At 41.9% G+C, this 18,024-nt stretch overlaps 1 protein-coding gene across 4 annotated transcripts in view; it reads left to right on the top strand.

Moving 5' to 3' along the window:
* The window catches only part of SAMD4A (sterile alpha motif domain containing 4A), a 216,173-nt gene that overhangs the window by 129,986 nt on the left and 68,163 nt on the right, over nucleotides 1-18,024 (top strand). For all 4 annotated transcript variants that reach the window (XM_019725736.2, XM_019725735.2, XM_074327456.1 and 1 more), the window contains exon 3: nucleotides 656-1,174. In XM_019725736.2, coding sequence (XP_019581295.2) covers nucleotides 656-1,174 — 519 coding nt within the window. The remainder of the gene's footprint in view (nucleotides 1-655; nucleotides 1,175-18,024) is intronic.

The raw sequence follows: 18,024 nt of genomic DNA, 5'->3' as shown, positions 1-18,024 counted from the left end.
AAGTGCTCCTGGAGCTTGGGTCCATTGCTCATTTGAGCTCATAGTTGTTTTCTGAGTCAGCTTCTCATGAGCAAGGTACAGACTTACTTCCCTAGGATGAGGGGCGTCCTTTTTTTTCTTGACAGATTTCTCCATCTAGGAAGTTTATGAACTCCACACGAATGCCTTTACCAGGGTTTAAACCACTTTTCCACAGGTATTTGGGGGTGGGGTGTGGAGGTGGGAAGCAGCCTTATCCCCAAGACTCCAGTATATGGAACCTTGATTCCACTAGCTTTTCTGTGGAGATTTTCTTATTCCTTATTTTCCTGTCTATCTGAGGATGTGGCTAGACTTTTCTAAGAAAAAAAGGGGGGAGAGGGAGGCTGGAATTCTATTTGGTTGTACCAAAGTAGTTGTAGCCTCTTTGGAGATCTGAATGAGAATTAGATTAAGGACCCAAACATTAAAAAACGTTTCTTTTGTGTTTTACTGAAGTCACTGCCCCCTGACAACCTGAAGTTAGTTATCTAATCTGATTCATGGGCTGTTTTGAGAAAATTTAGCCAGGGTCCATAGATGGGGACGCTAAACCACAGGAATTTCCTTTACAGTACGGTGTTTTGTGTCATTGTGACTGTATTTGCTTATTTGCCCTGTATATTTTCCTTTTCAGGAATCATTAACCAATGGCAACAGGAATCCAAGGATAAAGTGATTTCCCTCCTGTTAACTCACCTGCCTTTGCTGAAGCCAGGAAACCTCGATGCAAAAGTGGAGTATATGAAACTGCTGCCGCAAATCCTGGCACACTCTATTGAACACAACCAGCACATAGAGGAGAGCCGGCAGCTGTTGTCCTACGCTTTGATACATCCGGCCACTTCGTTGGAAGACCGCAGTGCTTTAGCCATGTGGCTGAATCACTTGGAGGACCGCACGTCGACCAGCTTTGGTGGCCAGAACCGAAGCCGCTCGGACTCTGTGGATTATGGACAGACGCACTACTATCACCAAAGACAGAACTCCGACGACAAGCTCAATGGGTGGCAGAACTCGCGGGATTCTGGGATTTGCATCAATGCCTCCAACTGGCAGGACAAAAGTCTGGGATGTGAGAACGGCCACGTGCCCCTCTACTCCTCCTCATCCGTCCCCACCACAATCAATACAATCGGAACCAGCACAAGTACAAGTAAGTCCCCTTGAAGTCCTTTAGCGCAGTCTGGTTTGGCGACTTGCTGTGTGTGGCATGTCCGGCTGGGAATGTCTGCTCCGAGCACCCGTAACCCTGGGAGAGAAGGGCTGATTGGAATTGGCTGTGGGAAAGGGATCTTCGGACCCCATCTTTGTTCCTCTTTGGTTTCTGGAAGGATACAAATGTTGGGCAGGTAAAAGTGATTGATGGTTCAAATTTGGGTGACGAATAGACTAAAAAAGAATTTTTTAAATAAGAGAGAGAGAATGAGTGGTGAAAGAAGGAAACCAAGTGTTTCCACAAATAGAAATGCCTTTCACTCTCATGTCTTTCACCCTGGGGTCTTTGGGTTTGCCGAGATGCTGAGTTATGTGTGATTTTCTAAACCTGCTTCTAACCCAGGGTTAACCAGACAGCCTCATGGGCTTTGTGCATTTTCTCTTTTATTTTTTCCTTTTCCTTTCTTTTTTCTTCTTTTTGTTTTCAATTTCACCCTGGAATGTTCCCTCCCTCGCATTTCCTGGTTTTGTCCCCAGTTGTTGGGACACCTTTGCTCTTGACCAGGGGGAGCAGGTTTGCTGACTGAGAGTGCTACTCTGTCCTGTGGCCTGATGCGAATGTGGTGGCCTTCTCTGGCACAGTCTACACCCTTAGGAGACGCAGGTCAGGACCTGCTTTGCAGGGGGTGAGAGCGGAGGACAGCCTGCTGCTCTTTTGACCACTAAAGCAAAAGAACCCTGCCCACAGCTGAAACTAGGGCCAGAGTCCTCGCTAGCTTTCCACTTTAGACTGAGCAAAATGACAAAATGCCATTGGTGCTTCTATAGTGTAGCAATGTGGGAGAGTGGGCCGTCTTTAAACAGAATTCCTTGATGCTAGTTTGCATGTGTCTGTGAATAGTGTCAGTGCCAAGGTAACTTTCTTGGGGAAAAGCTTTGGTCAACATGCAGGAACCCCCAGTTAAAAGATATGAGAACATTAAGAATTGGCAATGATGGCTTCTTGGCCTCTACTTCCACTTGGATCTTTTGCCTGAGGGGCCTTTTAAAATGGTTTTCTTGAATCTGGAGGAGTATTGAATTATAACTACATTAATTGAAACAGTACCTTAGGGGAATAACCAAGGAAATACTTAAGATACTGCACTGATAATGCTACCACATGAGATTTTAAATTCTTTTTTTTTAAATTTTACATTTAGGTATCAGTAACTTGTACGTTTTGAGAATTAGATGATTATTGCATCATTAATTTATTATGTAAGAGGCTCTGGTGACAGTCAGTCTCTTTCACAGACTACTAATCCAGGGGATGGTTTCACTAGCCTCTGTGTGACAGAAAATGATGGCTAGGACTGTTACAATAGACAATGCAGCCTGGGGTGACAGAGCTTCTTGGCCCAAGTTTCCTGGGTCTGCGACAGAACCTAGTAATTAGTACAAAACTTTGTGATAGCTGAGAGAGATTCAACCTCCAAGTCACTTTCCCTCTCAAAACTTGGTCTTTTGTATTTTAAGGGGTTGAGTTTTATGTCATTTGTCTTGAAATTAGTCTTGGGTCATCACATTTCTATTGCTACTGATTTATATATTCAGGGTCCGATGTTGACAAGATTGATACATTCAAGATGGTTATCAAGTTGTAGTCAACAGGTGCTTTCATTTTTTACTGTGTCCACCCAGCCCTGCGGAGGGAGGAAATGCTGAGATGACAGTCATGGCCTCCCAAATCTTTGGGTTCCTTTATAGTACTTCGACAGAAAAGGACTTGAGGGTTTAACAAGATAACTAGATTCTGTATCTCAGGAAGAAGAACGGGGTTGGAGCCCTGTTGCAGAGAAGATAAGAGCTCAGATCTCTCCTCCATAAAGTTTCATTCAAACGCTTAGGCCATGGCAACATTTGTATTTCAATAATACCTCTTTAAAGAAAAAACAACATTAATGTCATTGCTTTTCTCATCTTCGTTGCATACGGAGATTAAGTTGTGTTTGGATCATTCATTCCCTCATGCCTCTATCAAATATATCCTGAGCACCTGGGAGGCAATTTGACACAGTGGAAAGAAAAACGTCCAAATCTCAGATCTACAATTTGCTAACTACAACTTGGCCACATTATTTAACCTCCCTGAGCAAGGTCCCCACTTGTAAAGTGGGAATATTCATGGTATCTACCTTTGAGGGCTGTGGTGAGGGTGAATGAGATTATGTATGTTAAATGCCCAGCCCTGGCCAGAGCTGGCAACAGCAAGCACTCAGTGTTTACTAAGTGAGTAAATGGGATGGACTAGGAAAGACAGTGAGGATCAAAGTGCAAACACAGATACCCAGAGACTGTGCCTTCATTTGCATCTTCAGATGGTCACCTGATAAAAGAACCTCTCCTGAGCCCCAGCCATACAGAGTGAAATGGGGGCCTCGGATATGCTATGACTTTGGCCATTTCACTGCAGTAGAAAATGGTTTAGACTTAAGGCTTCATGACCTCTTCTACTGCACTGAAGAGCTGCATTTCTTACTTCATTCAAAGTGGAGGGGAAAAAAAAAGTCCTGAAAAAAAAAAAAAAAAAAAAAGGAGCCGGCCCGATGGCTCAGGTGATTAGAGCTCCATGCTCCTAACTCTGAAGACTGCCGGTTCGATTCCCACATGGGCCAGTGGGCTCTCAACCACAAGGTTGCCAGTTCAATTCCTCGAGTCCCGCAAGGGATGGTGGGCAGCACCCCCTGCAACTAAGATTGAACACGGCACCTTGAGCTGAGCTGCCGCTGAGCTCCCGGATGGCTCAGTTGGTTGGAGAACATCCTCTCAACCACAAGGTTGCCAGTTCGATTCCTCGACTCCAGCAAGGAATGGTGGGCTGCGCCCCCTGCAACTAGTAACGGCAACTAGACCTGGAGCTGAGCTGTGCCCTCCACAACTAAGATTGAAAGGACAACAACTTGACTTGGAAAAAAGAAAAAAAAGTGGGAAAAAATATCTGCACCAAACAACCTGATTATAAGGAAAGAACTGTGATCAGTTAGTGCTTCATATTTTCAGATTATGAACCACATTAATGACAGTTAATGAAAAGAAAATAACTAGAAGACCACTTCCCTTACACAGTTTGTTTTTAACGTTGGTTAATTCCACTAATATTTTATTCCTTTGGTCATTGTGCTCCAGCAAAGTGCCTTAGCATTCGTGGCTTACTCCCTGTGTGAATTCTGAATCATTCAACTATCCCACAAACACTTGCTGCCTACCTACTGGATGCTTAGCACTGGATTCAAGTCCATGGGAATATAAGGAAGCTTAAAGAAAAGTGTTTCCCTCTTCAGGGAACCTATAATACAAGTGGAAAGAGAAGATACAGCCTCACAATTGAAAATTAAATCTTTTCCCCAGACTTATCCAAAGAAATTTTATATAGCAATCCATGAGTTATAGAATAATGCAGTTAAAAAAGAAAATCTCTAAGAGCTGCCAGAGGCAATATAAGATTTTTTCAGCTGAATGGGGTGGGGGGCAGAGGAGTCCATGCTATAAGCACTGTGAATGGAGGGAAGGGAGAAATTCTTGTGAACTGGAGAGTCAAGAAAGCCTTTGCTGAGGAAATGGGAAGTACTAGGGTGGACATTTAGAGAACAGGAGAGAGGAGAGCACTGAAGGTTGGACTACATGCTGTGACAAAGGCATGCAGGTTGTAGTGTGCAGGCAGGGTTGGAGGACTGTGAGGAAGGAGAGATTCACGAAGGAAAGGGCAGTGAGGGGAGGCAATAAAAGCAGACCAAGGAAAGGACTCTGAGAGCCCTACAGAGGCCAAGCATGACCCCACGAGCGTGGGGGTGACATTGGCAATGGTGTCAGGGTGCTGGTCTGCTGGTAGACTCCATCAATAGCAAGTGATGAGTGCAGAGTCGGTGAGTTTCAAAACCTCAGTGTTGAGGTAATTCAAGTATCATTAGGCATGGAGCAGAGGAGTGGATACTAGAAATGTTCCTAGGTGGAATTATTAGGATTAGGATTCCATATTGACTTGGACTTGCATTATGGATTCACTTATTTGTTGATTCATTCACTTAGAAAATGTTTATTAAGCACCAGTAGGTGCCTAGCCTACTCAAGACTCTCAGAGCATGTCAGTGGGACATGCCCTTCCTCTGAAGAAGAAAAAGAGCAGGGTCAGGAGGATTGGACCTAGGTAGTGAGGTTGTTATAGTATTAACTAGTGTGGTCAGGGTTAGACCTGATGGAGAAGGTGACGTACAAACAAAAACAAAGGCAGTGAGGTGTGATTAGCCAAGTGGGTGTCTAGGGGAAGAGTAGTCAAGGCAGTGAGAAAGCTAGAGCAAGGATCCCAAGATAGAGAAGATAGAGGGGTGCCAGCTTATTTGGGAAAAAGCAAGAAGGCCAGTGGCTGAACAGGAGTGAATGAGGTAAGCAGTGGTGGAGGTTACAGAGGTAAAGGGACAGATCCTACAGAGCATTGTAATTGCAAGGACTTTGATGTTTTCTCTCAATAAACCAGGAAGCCATTGGAGGATTTTTGGCAGATGAGTGACGTGATCAGACTTACGTTTTAAAGGGATCACTTTGGCTGCTGTATTAAGAATAGATTGTACTAGGGCAGGGGCAGAAACACAAAGACCAGTTAAGAGGCTATTGCAGCAATTCAGGCAAGACACTGATGACTCAAACCAGGACGGCCACAGTAGCAAGGGGCGGGGGGAGATGTGGTCTGAGCCTAAGTATATTTTGAAAGTACAGCCAATAGGATTTCCTGACAATGAATGAGGGGTGTGAGGGAGAGAACTCAAGAATGACTCCAGGGTTTTTTGCTTATACAACTGGAAGGATGGCATTGCCATTAGTTGAGATGGGGACAGTCTCTATTTATTGAGTACGTTGCAGGGTAAGATTGGGAGTTCAGTGTCATGTATGATGAGTTTGCATGTCTGTTAGACAATCTGAGGTGTCTAGTAGGCAGTTGGATATATGAACATGTAGTTTGTGAGAGAGGACTGATCCGAGATAGGCATTTAGGAGTTACCAGCAAATGGGTGGTATTTAAAGCTATGAAACTAATTGAGATTACCAAGACTGAGATGTAGACAGAGAACGAAGGACCAACCTTGGGTACTTTAACATAAAGACTGGAAAAAGAGAGGGGAGCAGCAAAAGACACAAAGGAAAAACCACTGAAGTTGGAAAAAAAAAATCAAGTGTGTGTGTGTATTGCAAGGCAAATGAAGAAAATATTTCAAGGAGGAAAAAGTGATCAACTGAGTAAAATTCTACTAATAGGTCCCATGAGATGAGGACCAATAATTAATGACTAGATTTATCACAGAGGCATATTAGAGATACATTGGAAGTTCTTCACACATGATAGGCATTTAAGGGATGAAGAAAGTTAAGTTAGTGATTCCAAAGAGGTAAGAGGCAAGACAGGGAGAGAAACTACAATCTTGATTTTGGATGTATATTGACTTTGAGAAGGAGCTGGAACATTGAGATGGAGAAAAATGATTAGAAGACATTAAAAATAAATGGTGGAGCCACATAGAGTTTTTGAAGGAGGGGATTAGGATAAAGCTAAGAGTAGGGGGCAAAAGCTAAGCCCTAATGTAACATGAATCAACCTATTTTCATCCATTTAGACAGACATTAAATCAAGTGAGATCTCATAGGACCTTCGAGCTGGGCCTTTTCTTCCGTGAGATAAGAGAAGAATGGGTTGGCACAGGTTGAGAAGTCTATTATGCAACATATTGGATAGCGTCAAGGTTCTTTAGAAGAGAGGGAAGACTATATTTTCCGTGCTTCACTCTCCTTGTAAGGCTACTCGGATGTCTGATGACTGAGAGCAAGAATGTGCAGATTCTTCATCATAAGCCTGTGGGATCAGAAAGGACCAAAGTACTGGCTGTCACAAACCGTACATAAGTCTTGGTCAACTTTCATCACAAGCAATTCCAAACATAAAGTGCGTAGAACCTGGCTTAGCATCTCTGGGTTTGCTTCCTGTCTAAAGTCTGCTACAGAAGAAGTAAACCATCCAGGAAAAGGATAAGACTCTCTCGGTTTTCTTAAGGGCCGACAGCTTTCCCTTGTGTGGAGGTCAGTGCCACCTCCCTTGCCCCATACTGCTTTTCAAACCACTGTCTACTCTTCACTGGCAGATTTGGACCTGGAAATAAACTTTGGGCAGCAGTTACAAATGAAAGGAACTTGTTTCTGTTCAAATCTTGCAATGCTTGATTTTTTTTTTTTTTTTTAGCATTCTTTACATGTAGATTTGAAAACATGCTGACTTTTGCGAGCCTAGTATGAGGCAAGGACTCAGAAACTTTGGGTAACCGAGATTATTCCAAAATGCTCTATTTGAACTGCTCCTTTCTATAGTCTTATGATATAGCTTGGAACCTTAGTATGTCTTTTATTAATCTTGATTGACTTTTCTGATGATAAAAACAATACATTAAAAAAAATTGGTACCACAGATCATAAAAAGAAAATTAACAGTGATAGCATACAACTACATAGTGTTTACTACGTGCTGGCTACTGTTCAAAACTCTTTACATAAATATTAATTAATTTAATCCTTATAACCCCACGAGGCAGGTATTATTGTTATTCCCATTTGGCAGATGAGCAAACTGAGGCACAGAGATGCTAAGTAACTTGACAGATTAAGAGAGCAGATGAACTGGGGTTTAAACCTAGGCAGTCAGGCTCCAGAGTCTGACTCTGAACTCAAGGTTCCTTGCCTCTCCCTCCTAATACATTGTCAGAGATTGACTCACTTAGTAGCTAGTAGACCCCTTGTTTTTCTCTGATCCTGAAATTGTTCCCACATAGACCAGCCACCCGATAACGTCAGTATCCCCACAACATACAGATCCAAGACCCTGCCCAATTGCTGCTACTGTGTGACTCCCTGTGTTTGCTTTGCACTGATTCATATACTTTGATGTCAGCCCTTAGCAATCTGTGTCACAGGTTTTGGTCAACATGTTCACCTCCCCTTCCTGATTACAAACTCCTTGGGACAGCAGCGGTTGTATCTTTATCCTTCTTAGAACACAGTGTAGCTCAGAAAGTCACAGAAGCTTTGGAGACGGCATATTCCTGGCACGCATTCAGCAGCCACTCTCCTGTGGCAGAGCATGTCTGTTAGATAATGGCTTTGTCTTGCTAAGGCCAGATGTGGCCTCCCAATCCTCTTCGATGCGCCCCTTGAGGCAGGCACCATGATTCAATCAGAGATGGCATGTGAGCTAAAGCCTGCCTGCCCCCCCTGCCATAAATGTTTACTGAACAGTAAGGACTTAATAAATTCCTGGGCTCTCTAGGCAGATGTTCATGAAGTTAATGAATTTCCAAAATAAACGAGAAAAATGTCCTTGGGAATTCATTAAATATTTGGCGATAATGTGGATCACTTAGCCTTCTGTCATGATCCTCCTAGTGACATTTATTGTTACTCTTGCTTTTTTTGTGACTTACTCTACCAATTCGGTCTCAATACTAACAAACTTAATAACATACTGTGATCTTGATTGTGGAGGTAGTTATATGAATGTATACATGTGATCAAATGCCATAGACTTACACACAAATTCATACCAAACAAAATCACTGTGTATTAACATTGCAGAGCTCTGAGTAAGGTCAATCATCTTGTCTAATTGTAATGCTCTATAGACATGCAAAATGTCGCCTTGCGGGGAGCTGGGTGATGGATACGTGAGACCTCTCTATGTAGTAGTTTTGCAATTCCTTATAAATCTGTAGTTATTTCAAACGTGGAAGTTAAAAAACAAAAACTTTTGGGACATCCACTGCCTGAACACTTCTTGGGCCTTGGTCTTTGTTTCTTGGCCTTTCTGGGTGTGGAGGGTCTGTCCATTTATGGAAAGGATGGCTGCTTGGCTCCAGGGAGCCAACACCTGAAACAACATGACTTCAGCAGGCAAGGTGAGGAGTGAGGGCCACGTGGAACTCGGGGAAAGTGGGAACCCTGAGCCCCAAAGGGGCTCCTTTGGGAACCCCTGACCTCCCAACTGGAAAAAACCTTCCCCTGAGGCAGCCAGGGCCAGCTCTTTCAGATACCTGGTTGGCTCAAGAAGTCCTTCCTTTTCCCTCTACCCTTCACATTTTCTATAAGGCCAGCAGCCACTTTAAGCTCATTCCAGTCAGCATGCAAAAAACCATCAGAACACAGATATTCAAGGGAAGGCCATACAGCTTTAGGCAGACCTGATAGGAAAATAGGTCTTTGCAAGTGGCCTCTTAAACACTGAAAAGGAAGGACACAGTCTGGAGACTGTTTCTATCTTGCAGGCTGCAGGTCAACCCTGTCCCAAGCCTTTGGAGCCACTGGTATCGTTTGGAGTTCCTTTTAAATTTTCATGGAATTATTTTGTCTCTTACCGACAGAGTTTCTCAGTGGAAAATTTCTTCCTACCAAAAATCTAGCCAACCTGGCATGTAACTGAAAAATTCCATTATTTCCTTAACCCCTCATTTGTTCTTCAAAGAGGTAACCCTAGTTGCTTTGCTTCCTTTGAGAAGCATTTATAACAGCTGGCTTGATATATTTTTAGCTTCAGCTTGCTTCCCCTCTGGGGGAAACTTTTTTAAGCATGGCACTGGCCTTCCTGATGCTACATTGTGAAGAGGGCTCAGCGGTGTCTCGGAGGACCCAATATTGACGCTGCCTAATCCTCCTCCCGTTTCCAAAGTCCACCGGTTTTACAGGACCGTGCTTTTTCCTCACCATGCCTAGTGTTTGTTTTCTGGGGCTTGGGGAAGAACAATCAGAAAAACACTATAGTAAGCAAGAAGTTGGCTAGTTTATTGTGAGTCGGGGATCCTACTGCTTGGGAAAAGTCAAAGACCTGCATGGGCTGCATGCGTCCTGGGTCATGAGGCAGTGCCATCTGTCTCCAATCCACGAGGATTTTTTTAGGCTCTAATGACAGTGAGGGTTATTAAACATGAGATGAGTTACAGAGGAAGGCAGTAATGTCTCCAATTCTCCACTGTACTTCAAAAATAGAGTAGATTCTGGCTGGAATAAATGGCTTAAATTGGACTAGCCTGGGAGAGGGGAGGAATAAGGAGATGAATAAGACGGCTTTTTAAGACTTTGAGCTCTAGTCCTATAATTTCTATTATTTCACAAGACTTAGAGTCACAGTCTAACAATGGCTACTCCACAAATAGTTGGACAAGGAATAATTTAATCTTGCATTGACTTATGTTTTTCTTTTCTCACTTTGAAGATTTCCGGGGACAAACTCATGTTTACACTGAGGAAAGGTGTATTATGAATGTAGCAATATATATATATATATATATATATATATATATATATATATATATATATATATATATATATATATATATCTTTGATGTCTTTAATATGAAGTAAATTAAACCCTAAATTTCATGGTTTCAAGTGAGGGTAAATCTTAGTGGCAGCAATTACTGTCAATTTGGGGTATATTTTCTAACTCTTAAACACTGTACATATCATTCCTGCCATTCCACTCACCCCACCCTAGTCCTCAACACTCTATTTGGTAAAATACACTATTAGGAAATCCCAGGTATAAGTCAAGTAAGACGGGTAAGGAGATGGGGAAGCAAGGTAGGCAGGGGATTCCAAAATCTGGAAAATGCTATGTAGGATTTTTGTGGACTGGAGAAAGGCTAAAATTCCCAACATACTCTGGGGTAATCATCCTTCGCCAAAAATTTGGACTGTTTCCATAGACAAATTCCGTGGCTAGAATTAGAGAGTAGAGCCAATGAGAACATTGGGTTTGCTTTAGAGACTTGTTTCACAGCCAACCTTGCTGAGATGCATTCTTTTGGAAAAGTCCAGCAAAACCCATATGGATCTAAAAGATTTATAACAGGTTATTTTATACTTTAGTTTCCTCCTTTACACAGTAAGACATTGCAAAGCAAAGGAAATTAGAAGGCTAAAGTGGTGTTTTAGGTATTTAAGTTTGAGGCATAAATGATGAGGCAGTCTTGATCAAGATCAAGAACATGGCTTTGAAGTCAGATGACTTGGTTTTAAATTCCAGCTCCACCAATAACAACCAGATGTGTGACCGGGGACAAATTACTTGACCTCTAAACCTCCTTCCCTCATCTATAAAATGAGAACTCATTTCAGTAAAAGGCCTCTCAATTGACTTGATCAGGATGGGTAGTTGTTGTGTTAATCACAATAGCCATTTAAAGCAGGGAATTATAAAAATTAAAAAAAGGCATAAGACCGTAACTATATTATTTTAACTTAAAGAATAAATATACGCATTCATGTACCATCTTTTGTATAGAATGATAGCCCTTTCTTTGATGGCAGGGCTCCTGTCTTGGGCTGTTCTTTGTCTTTCCTGCATCAGTCACACCCTTGATGCATTATTGTGATTTCTTTAAAATGAAACAGGAGTTTGAAGACATTTGCAAAAAAATCAGAGTACAGAATCTTTCTAGATTGTTTTTTTCTTTTTATAATTTAGCTTATAGTTTTCTCGCACTGAATTTCAACAATAGATTGCCAAGCAAAACAATGAATATTTCTAAAGCATGTAACAAAGTTTTTGTACAATTAACTTATAATTCACATATCATTGTTGCTGTTGTACTTTTTAATATTATATATTTATCATAATAAGTGCAACTGGTATAGTCAGGTTTGGGGACAAATTCCACTGACTGTTGGTACACCTACAAGTCAGCTGGTGGGAACAGAAACACACAAGTAAATTACAGTCCTTGAGGAGTCAATGAGCCATGGTCATCAGTAAGTAGTCTAAAGGGAATGGAGACTTCTAGTTGGTCCAGCAAGTTGGTTAAGTGAAGATGAGTTAAGAGAGCTAGTTCTAAAGATTGTTGTGGGGATTAAAGGAGAAGTGTGTGTAAAGCACTTGTCAGTAGGAAATGCTCAATAAGTGATAGTCCTTATTATTCTTATTCCTGCATTGGTTGTTAATGCTGATACAGTAAGCGGTGCTTCTTCCACTGGCCCAGGCTCTGCAGTAAACTAGGGTGTAATAGGTTCCCTGGGGCAGCCCTATGACAAAGCTCTTATAATGTACTAAACTGAAATCAAGACACTTTGACTAGCTCTACAAAGAACCAAAGAGCTGGCCTTCCACAAATACCAGTATCCCCCTAAGGATTGTTCTAGTGATGCGTCTTACTGAATACCTTTAAATGGACTGGAAAGAAAAAAGGAAGAGTACGGTAAAAATTTGTTGATGTTGCTTCTTGGGCATCCATTGCTAAAAAGTAAATTTTTTAAAAAAATTAGTAGTAAGTGTTAAGGATATTATTTGAATTCATAAAAATGATCCTTTAGTAACAGAATAGGATTTAATGCAGATAAATGATGTAAAGGTAAATTTACAGTGTAAAGGACAATGGATTAGGAAAGTCACTCCACCTATAACATGATCTTACACTCTCAGGGACTCTTTTTCATGCTTTCATTCTGTCCTCCCTAGGTAGAAAAATCTCCAACTCACAGAGCGCTGATAATGAGTATTCGGTGCTGTTACATTGGGGTGAGAGGGAGGAGGAACATGAAATGCCAATCAATGTGCTAGGCTGGTCTAAGGAAACCGGCACCTGCCAAAGCCAGTAAGCGATCCCCCTGCTATATTCAGCATTAATTACATGCCCAGTGAGAATCTGATATGATTTTGGTCCCCCTCATTTTAAAAAGAATGGGAACACCAGTAACTACTACCTAAAATTCGGATCTGGGAAATCTGGCGGACAGAGTTGCGGGGGGTGGCGGGGGGGTTACTCTACTGTTTGAAGGAAGTACCATGCTAGTGCCATGTACTACCTATTAAAGTAAAAATATATAGAGAGAATGGAAAAGATATGAAGATGTTAGTGAAGAAAGAGAGAGAAAAAAGATATTCTAAAAGAAAAGACAGGGTTATATAACCTGGAGTAATAATGCTAAATAAGAAGTGATTTGATAATTTAGAAACATATTAACATTTATTAATAGGAAAAGCCCTATCGTGAGTTCCTTAGTCTGTGCCACATAGAAAGACAAGAAAATTGGCAAAAATTACGGGTAAGGATCTTAGTAATGATGAAACTCCAGGGTGTGTAGAATCCAAATGTGGATTTTCTGTCCTTTCAGAGCTTAAAGAAAAAAAAAAAAAATTGGCTCACCAGGTTCAATTGCCTGGCACCTAGATTGCAGGCCACCTGAAAACCACTCTTGCTCTGTGATTGTAGCATCATCGTGATGGGATTCTTTAGGAAGAAAAGGGGACTGTTTGAAGGTTCTTTGTTTTAAGAGCGCTGACAACCATTTGGCATGTTACTGGTTTTATTCCAGTGCCACTGAGTCAAACCTTTCCTCAGTGGGAGCAGGGACATGGAGCTTTGGGGCTCTGTCTCAGAAACTATTATCCATTTTGGATTTCAAAAACACACACAACTTTTGCTATACCTAAGTTAAAATAAAATTAGAAGTGGATCCCTTTGTCCCAGTTTCCAGAGAGGCCGTCTCTGAGTAGCATCGATGGATAATTGCTGCACCTGACACTAGCTTACAGAGTCTGGAAATTCAGCTTCCTCAGTGGAAGAGGGGTGACAGTGGCAAGTATTAAGACACTGAGCATACTCTCCTGATCTATCATTAGTATTAAGGTAAAGATCTGGAAGAGAACGTATACTATAGACAAGTCTCCTTTACACAGTGGGTGTATTCTTAAAATGTTGCCTGAAATGACCTTTTTTTGCATCATATCAGTTTTCCGTTGACTAAAGCTATGATTTGGGGTATAACTTGTCTCAGTTTCGAATTAATCTTCATTGGCAGGAACTCTTAAAACAGGTTAAGGGCCTCAGTTCCTGAGATTCTCTATCAAAGTTAATCATCTATAAAGTATTTAAAAATAAATATTGGAAGGATTTCATCGGGTAAGTTTTTTTTCAATGTGTACAGTAGTTCTCTGATTGGTAAATTGGAATTCTTTGGGTGATTTTTTTTGGGGGGTGGTGGTTTGCTGTTTTTAACAAGTCACGTTTATGTGGCATCGGATGGGCAGGAGGGCAGGTGGTGGCTCTAATTCCCACGTCAGGCTGAGCTTCTAAATGCAGAGTGAAGTCTTGCTGAGTTCTTTTAGGAGCTGGAGAGAGAACCTGCTGAGGAGAAGTGTTGACATGAGGGCTTGGCTAAAGTAATGCCTGGGTCTGCATCCACTGGGTACATTGGGAGAATGCTCAAGGCTGCAGCGTGCTTGGAAGAATTTCGGAGTCGTCGTTAGGCCTCGGGGAGATAGGGTGTGAGAAGGGAGTTATTCACATATGTTCGTTTTTATCCAAGAAATTATTTTGTGCCTGTGATACTGTTATTAATTCTGCTAGGTTTAGGGTAATTTTAATATCCCAACTGAATGTACTTGTATCCCATGACAAGTACAGTAATGGCATCTTTGGGTGAAAATGACTACATTTGTATGTTGGCTTACTTTTGGCAACGTAGCTCCAAATTCACCTGGAACCTCAAAGCAGTGTGTGCGCCACTTCAAAGTCTGAGAGTTTTTGATTCCCAACAGTGTTTCTACTTTGCTTATGAGGCCGGCAGTGTGGTTGAGACCAGCCAGTCTCTAAATCTGAATCTGAGCTGCAGATCCCAAAATTCAAGGTAAGCCTTGTTACATAGCTCACTGCTGTTCAGGAATGAGTATTGTCAATACTCAGAGAAAGTAGATGTCCTGCAAGCAAATGATGTGTTGCTTGAAGCTTGCTTTTCAATCGGGAGATTTGTGAAATGAAATTTAAAGTTTTGTGTGGTCACAGTTCTTTCCCTAATTTTCTGTTGGTGATCTTCTCTCTCTTGCGAGAGACAGCTGCATCATTTTTATTTGCTTCTAGAGTCATTCTCTTGCTCCTCTTTCCCAGCCACTCCATCTGTATGCCGCTCAGAGAGCAGGCTAATTATGGGGTACTGGAGAAGCAGTTGCTCAGAGAAAAGCTCTTTAAGCTCTCGACTGGGATAGCTCAATGCCAGGGTCACGCTCGTGACCATCTCCTCGTTCACAACCACATGTCTGCGTGTGAGCTGTCTTCCATCCTTTTGCAGTTGCATGAACAAACCTTCTAGAAAGGTCGACACAAGAAATAAGTGCTTTTTCTTAAAGGACAGAGCAGGTAAAGGATTTCATGTTTACTTCTTGAAAAATAGCCACAAAGTGGCCAAGAAAAAAGATATGTTCCTATCCTTTATCAAGGCTTTTTCATTTTTGGCTGCCCCTGTGATGGCTTAGGAGCAAGAAGTTTTATACACTCAAGTCAAACTCGCAAACTGGTGTGACTCAGGCAACAGGGCTGCTGAAATTCCTTGACCCCGGAGATTGCTTCTGCCTGCACGTCAGTTTTTCCAACTCCACTTCATCATATTGGGTAAATGGTTTACTTCCGGAGATGTTAACCCTATGAGACTACTGTGCCACCCTCAATGGCGTGGACTGGGACAGGAAGACTTACTAGGGGAGCTCCCTTAAGAATCCAGACTTTGGGAAAGGAGGGTGCAGAGAGACACCTTCCCCCTCTGCCTCTCACTGTTTTTAATCTAGCAGCGTAGACTCAGACCCTTGGAATCAGCAGACTGGCCAAGATGTGAATGGGCCCTTGGCTGAGCTGTTGGAACTCTAGAGGAAACCTGCTCGATACCCAGATTTACCTTCAACCTAAAGAATCTATGGAATCCCAATGCCAGGTCTATCCAGTTGGAACTTGGGTGACATTTCTACCTCAGACAAGTGGGATGGTCCTGAGCATCCCACTGAGAATCCTAGCTCTAAGCCCGTCACAGAGCGGAGTTGGGGGTCTTCCCTTTGGTGCTGGAGAAGTTTGCTTTTCCTCAAGTCCTGTAGTTCAAAGATGAATCTGACTTTCCAGAAGTGCCCCAACTTAGATCCACCTCCCAAAGCTACCAATCAATGGAGGCAGCCTAGTTTTTAAAACTGAAGAAAGAGTTGGGGCAAACAACCCCACACGTCTCAACGTTCCCTCCTTTGTTATACTCTTGCTAATTCAAGAACGTGTGCTGGTAGCACAGATCTGGCAGGTCATTAACGTACACCTGATGGCAGAATCAGAGTCTAGAAAGGTCTCAGGCAATATCAGATTATGATTCAGAGCTTTGGAGTCATTCTGATCTAGGTTTGAGTCCCACTGATTACTAGCTGTGTGACCTTGGAGAAATGCCTTAACCTCTCTTGGCCTTGATTTTCTCATATTAAGAAGGGAGTAATAATCACCACCCATGAGTGATTGTGAAAGTCTTCCTTTGTCTAAATACAGTCTTTTCTTGAAGACATCCTTCCTGGATCCTTCTATTCTCCTACCCCAGTCTGTTCCCGTTACCCTCAGGCTGGCCCCTCCTACTTTAAAAATGTGTGCTCCTCCAGGTCGAGGCAATTTTATCAAATTTTAAAAATAATTTCCACTTATTCATTTTCTGCCTTTCCTCTTCCAGGAACTCCTTTTCATCACATAATAAATATTCTCTACTGATTCTCTAATTTCCTTAACTTTTCGTTTCCTATGTCCAGTCTTTTTGTTCTACTTTCTGGGTGATTTCTGTAACTTTATCTTCCAAACCTACTATGTAATTTTTAATCTCTGTTATCATACTCTCAAATTGCAAGAGTTTTTCTCTTGTTCTCTGAGTGCTCCTTTTTGTATTGCATTCTGTTCTTGTTTGATAGGTGCAAAATTTTTTTCTAATATCTCTGAAGATATTACAGTTGATTTTTGGAGTCTTTCTGCTCCCAACATTGTCTGTGCTTCCTTGGAGTTTCTTTTCCTTTTTGTTTTGGACCCTGTATCTCAAGCAAGAGTTTTTTCATTTAAGAGGGAGGCACTAGAAGCTTGTGTGTGTGAATTTCACCACAGAGAGGTCAGTCAGGGACCTGGCCTGGCTGTTGGGACTCATACATATCACCAACTGTAATTCTTTTTTTCGTAAAGCAGTGCATTTGCCCTAAAGGAATCCTTGTCTTCTCCCGAAAGATATAGGACGGGCTGCCAGGGTTCTAGGGGCTGTTAGGAGAAAGCGCTAAGATGACAGTCACTTGGTTTTGTGCGGCAAGAGGGGAGAATCTAAGGGTCTCCCTGTACCTTAGACGTATTGTCTACCAAACCTATTTTCTGCCCTTCTGCACCTCTGCCTTCAGAGGCACCTGATCTCCGAGTTCTGAACATCTTGGGAGTTCTGCCTTGTGTACTGTCATAATTCCCCTTGCTATGGACATACATGTTGCCTTTCTTTGTTCTGCTTAGTCGGTTATCCCATGTCCTTCTGTTTTGCAGCTTCCAAAATCGTGTTGACTTCAGTAGTCTACTGATACCCACTGTCATTTTCTGTTATCTCTCTCCTGTGTCCTTTTCCTAGTGGGTTTATTCCTTTGTTGTCATTTTAGTGAGTTTCCTAACAAAAGAGAATAACATCTGCATAAATTGCAAATCTATTTTAATTTGTTTATTTCCTTATTATCTAATCTCCCCGCTTGAATATAAGTTCCAAGAGGAAAAGGGCCTGGTCTTGCTCACTGCAGTCTTCCCGTTGCCCAAACACTGCCAGATGTATCTTTAGATGTTGAATAAATATCTGTTGCATGAATAAATGAATGAATGACATGTAATGTAGATCACTTTGTACAATGCCTGCCTATAGCCCAATACATAATAACTATATTATCTTAATTATTTCGATCTTTGAGGATTAGGTAGTGAAATCAAATTTTATGCTACTCATAGCTATTGATTTTAAATGGGAATAAATTTGGTTCTTAAACTA

This window comes from Rhinolophus sinicus, linkage group LG03 (assembly GCF_036562045.2).
Source record: "Rhinolophus sinicus isolate RSC01 linkage group LG03, ASM3656204v1, whole genome shotgun sequence".
In the NCBI taxonomy this organism is placed as follows: Eukaryota; Metazoa; Chordata; class Mammalia; order Chiroptera; family Rhinolophidae; genus Rhinolophus; species Rhinolophus sinicus.
The sequence above is the reverse complement of the archived record's forward strand: the minus strand, read 5'-3'. Positions and strand labels throughout refer to the sequence as shown.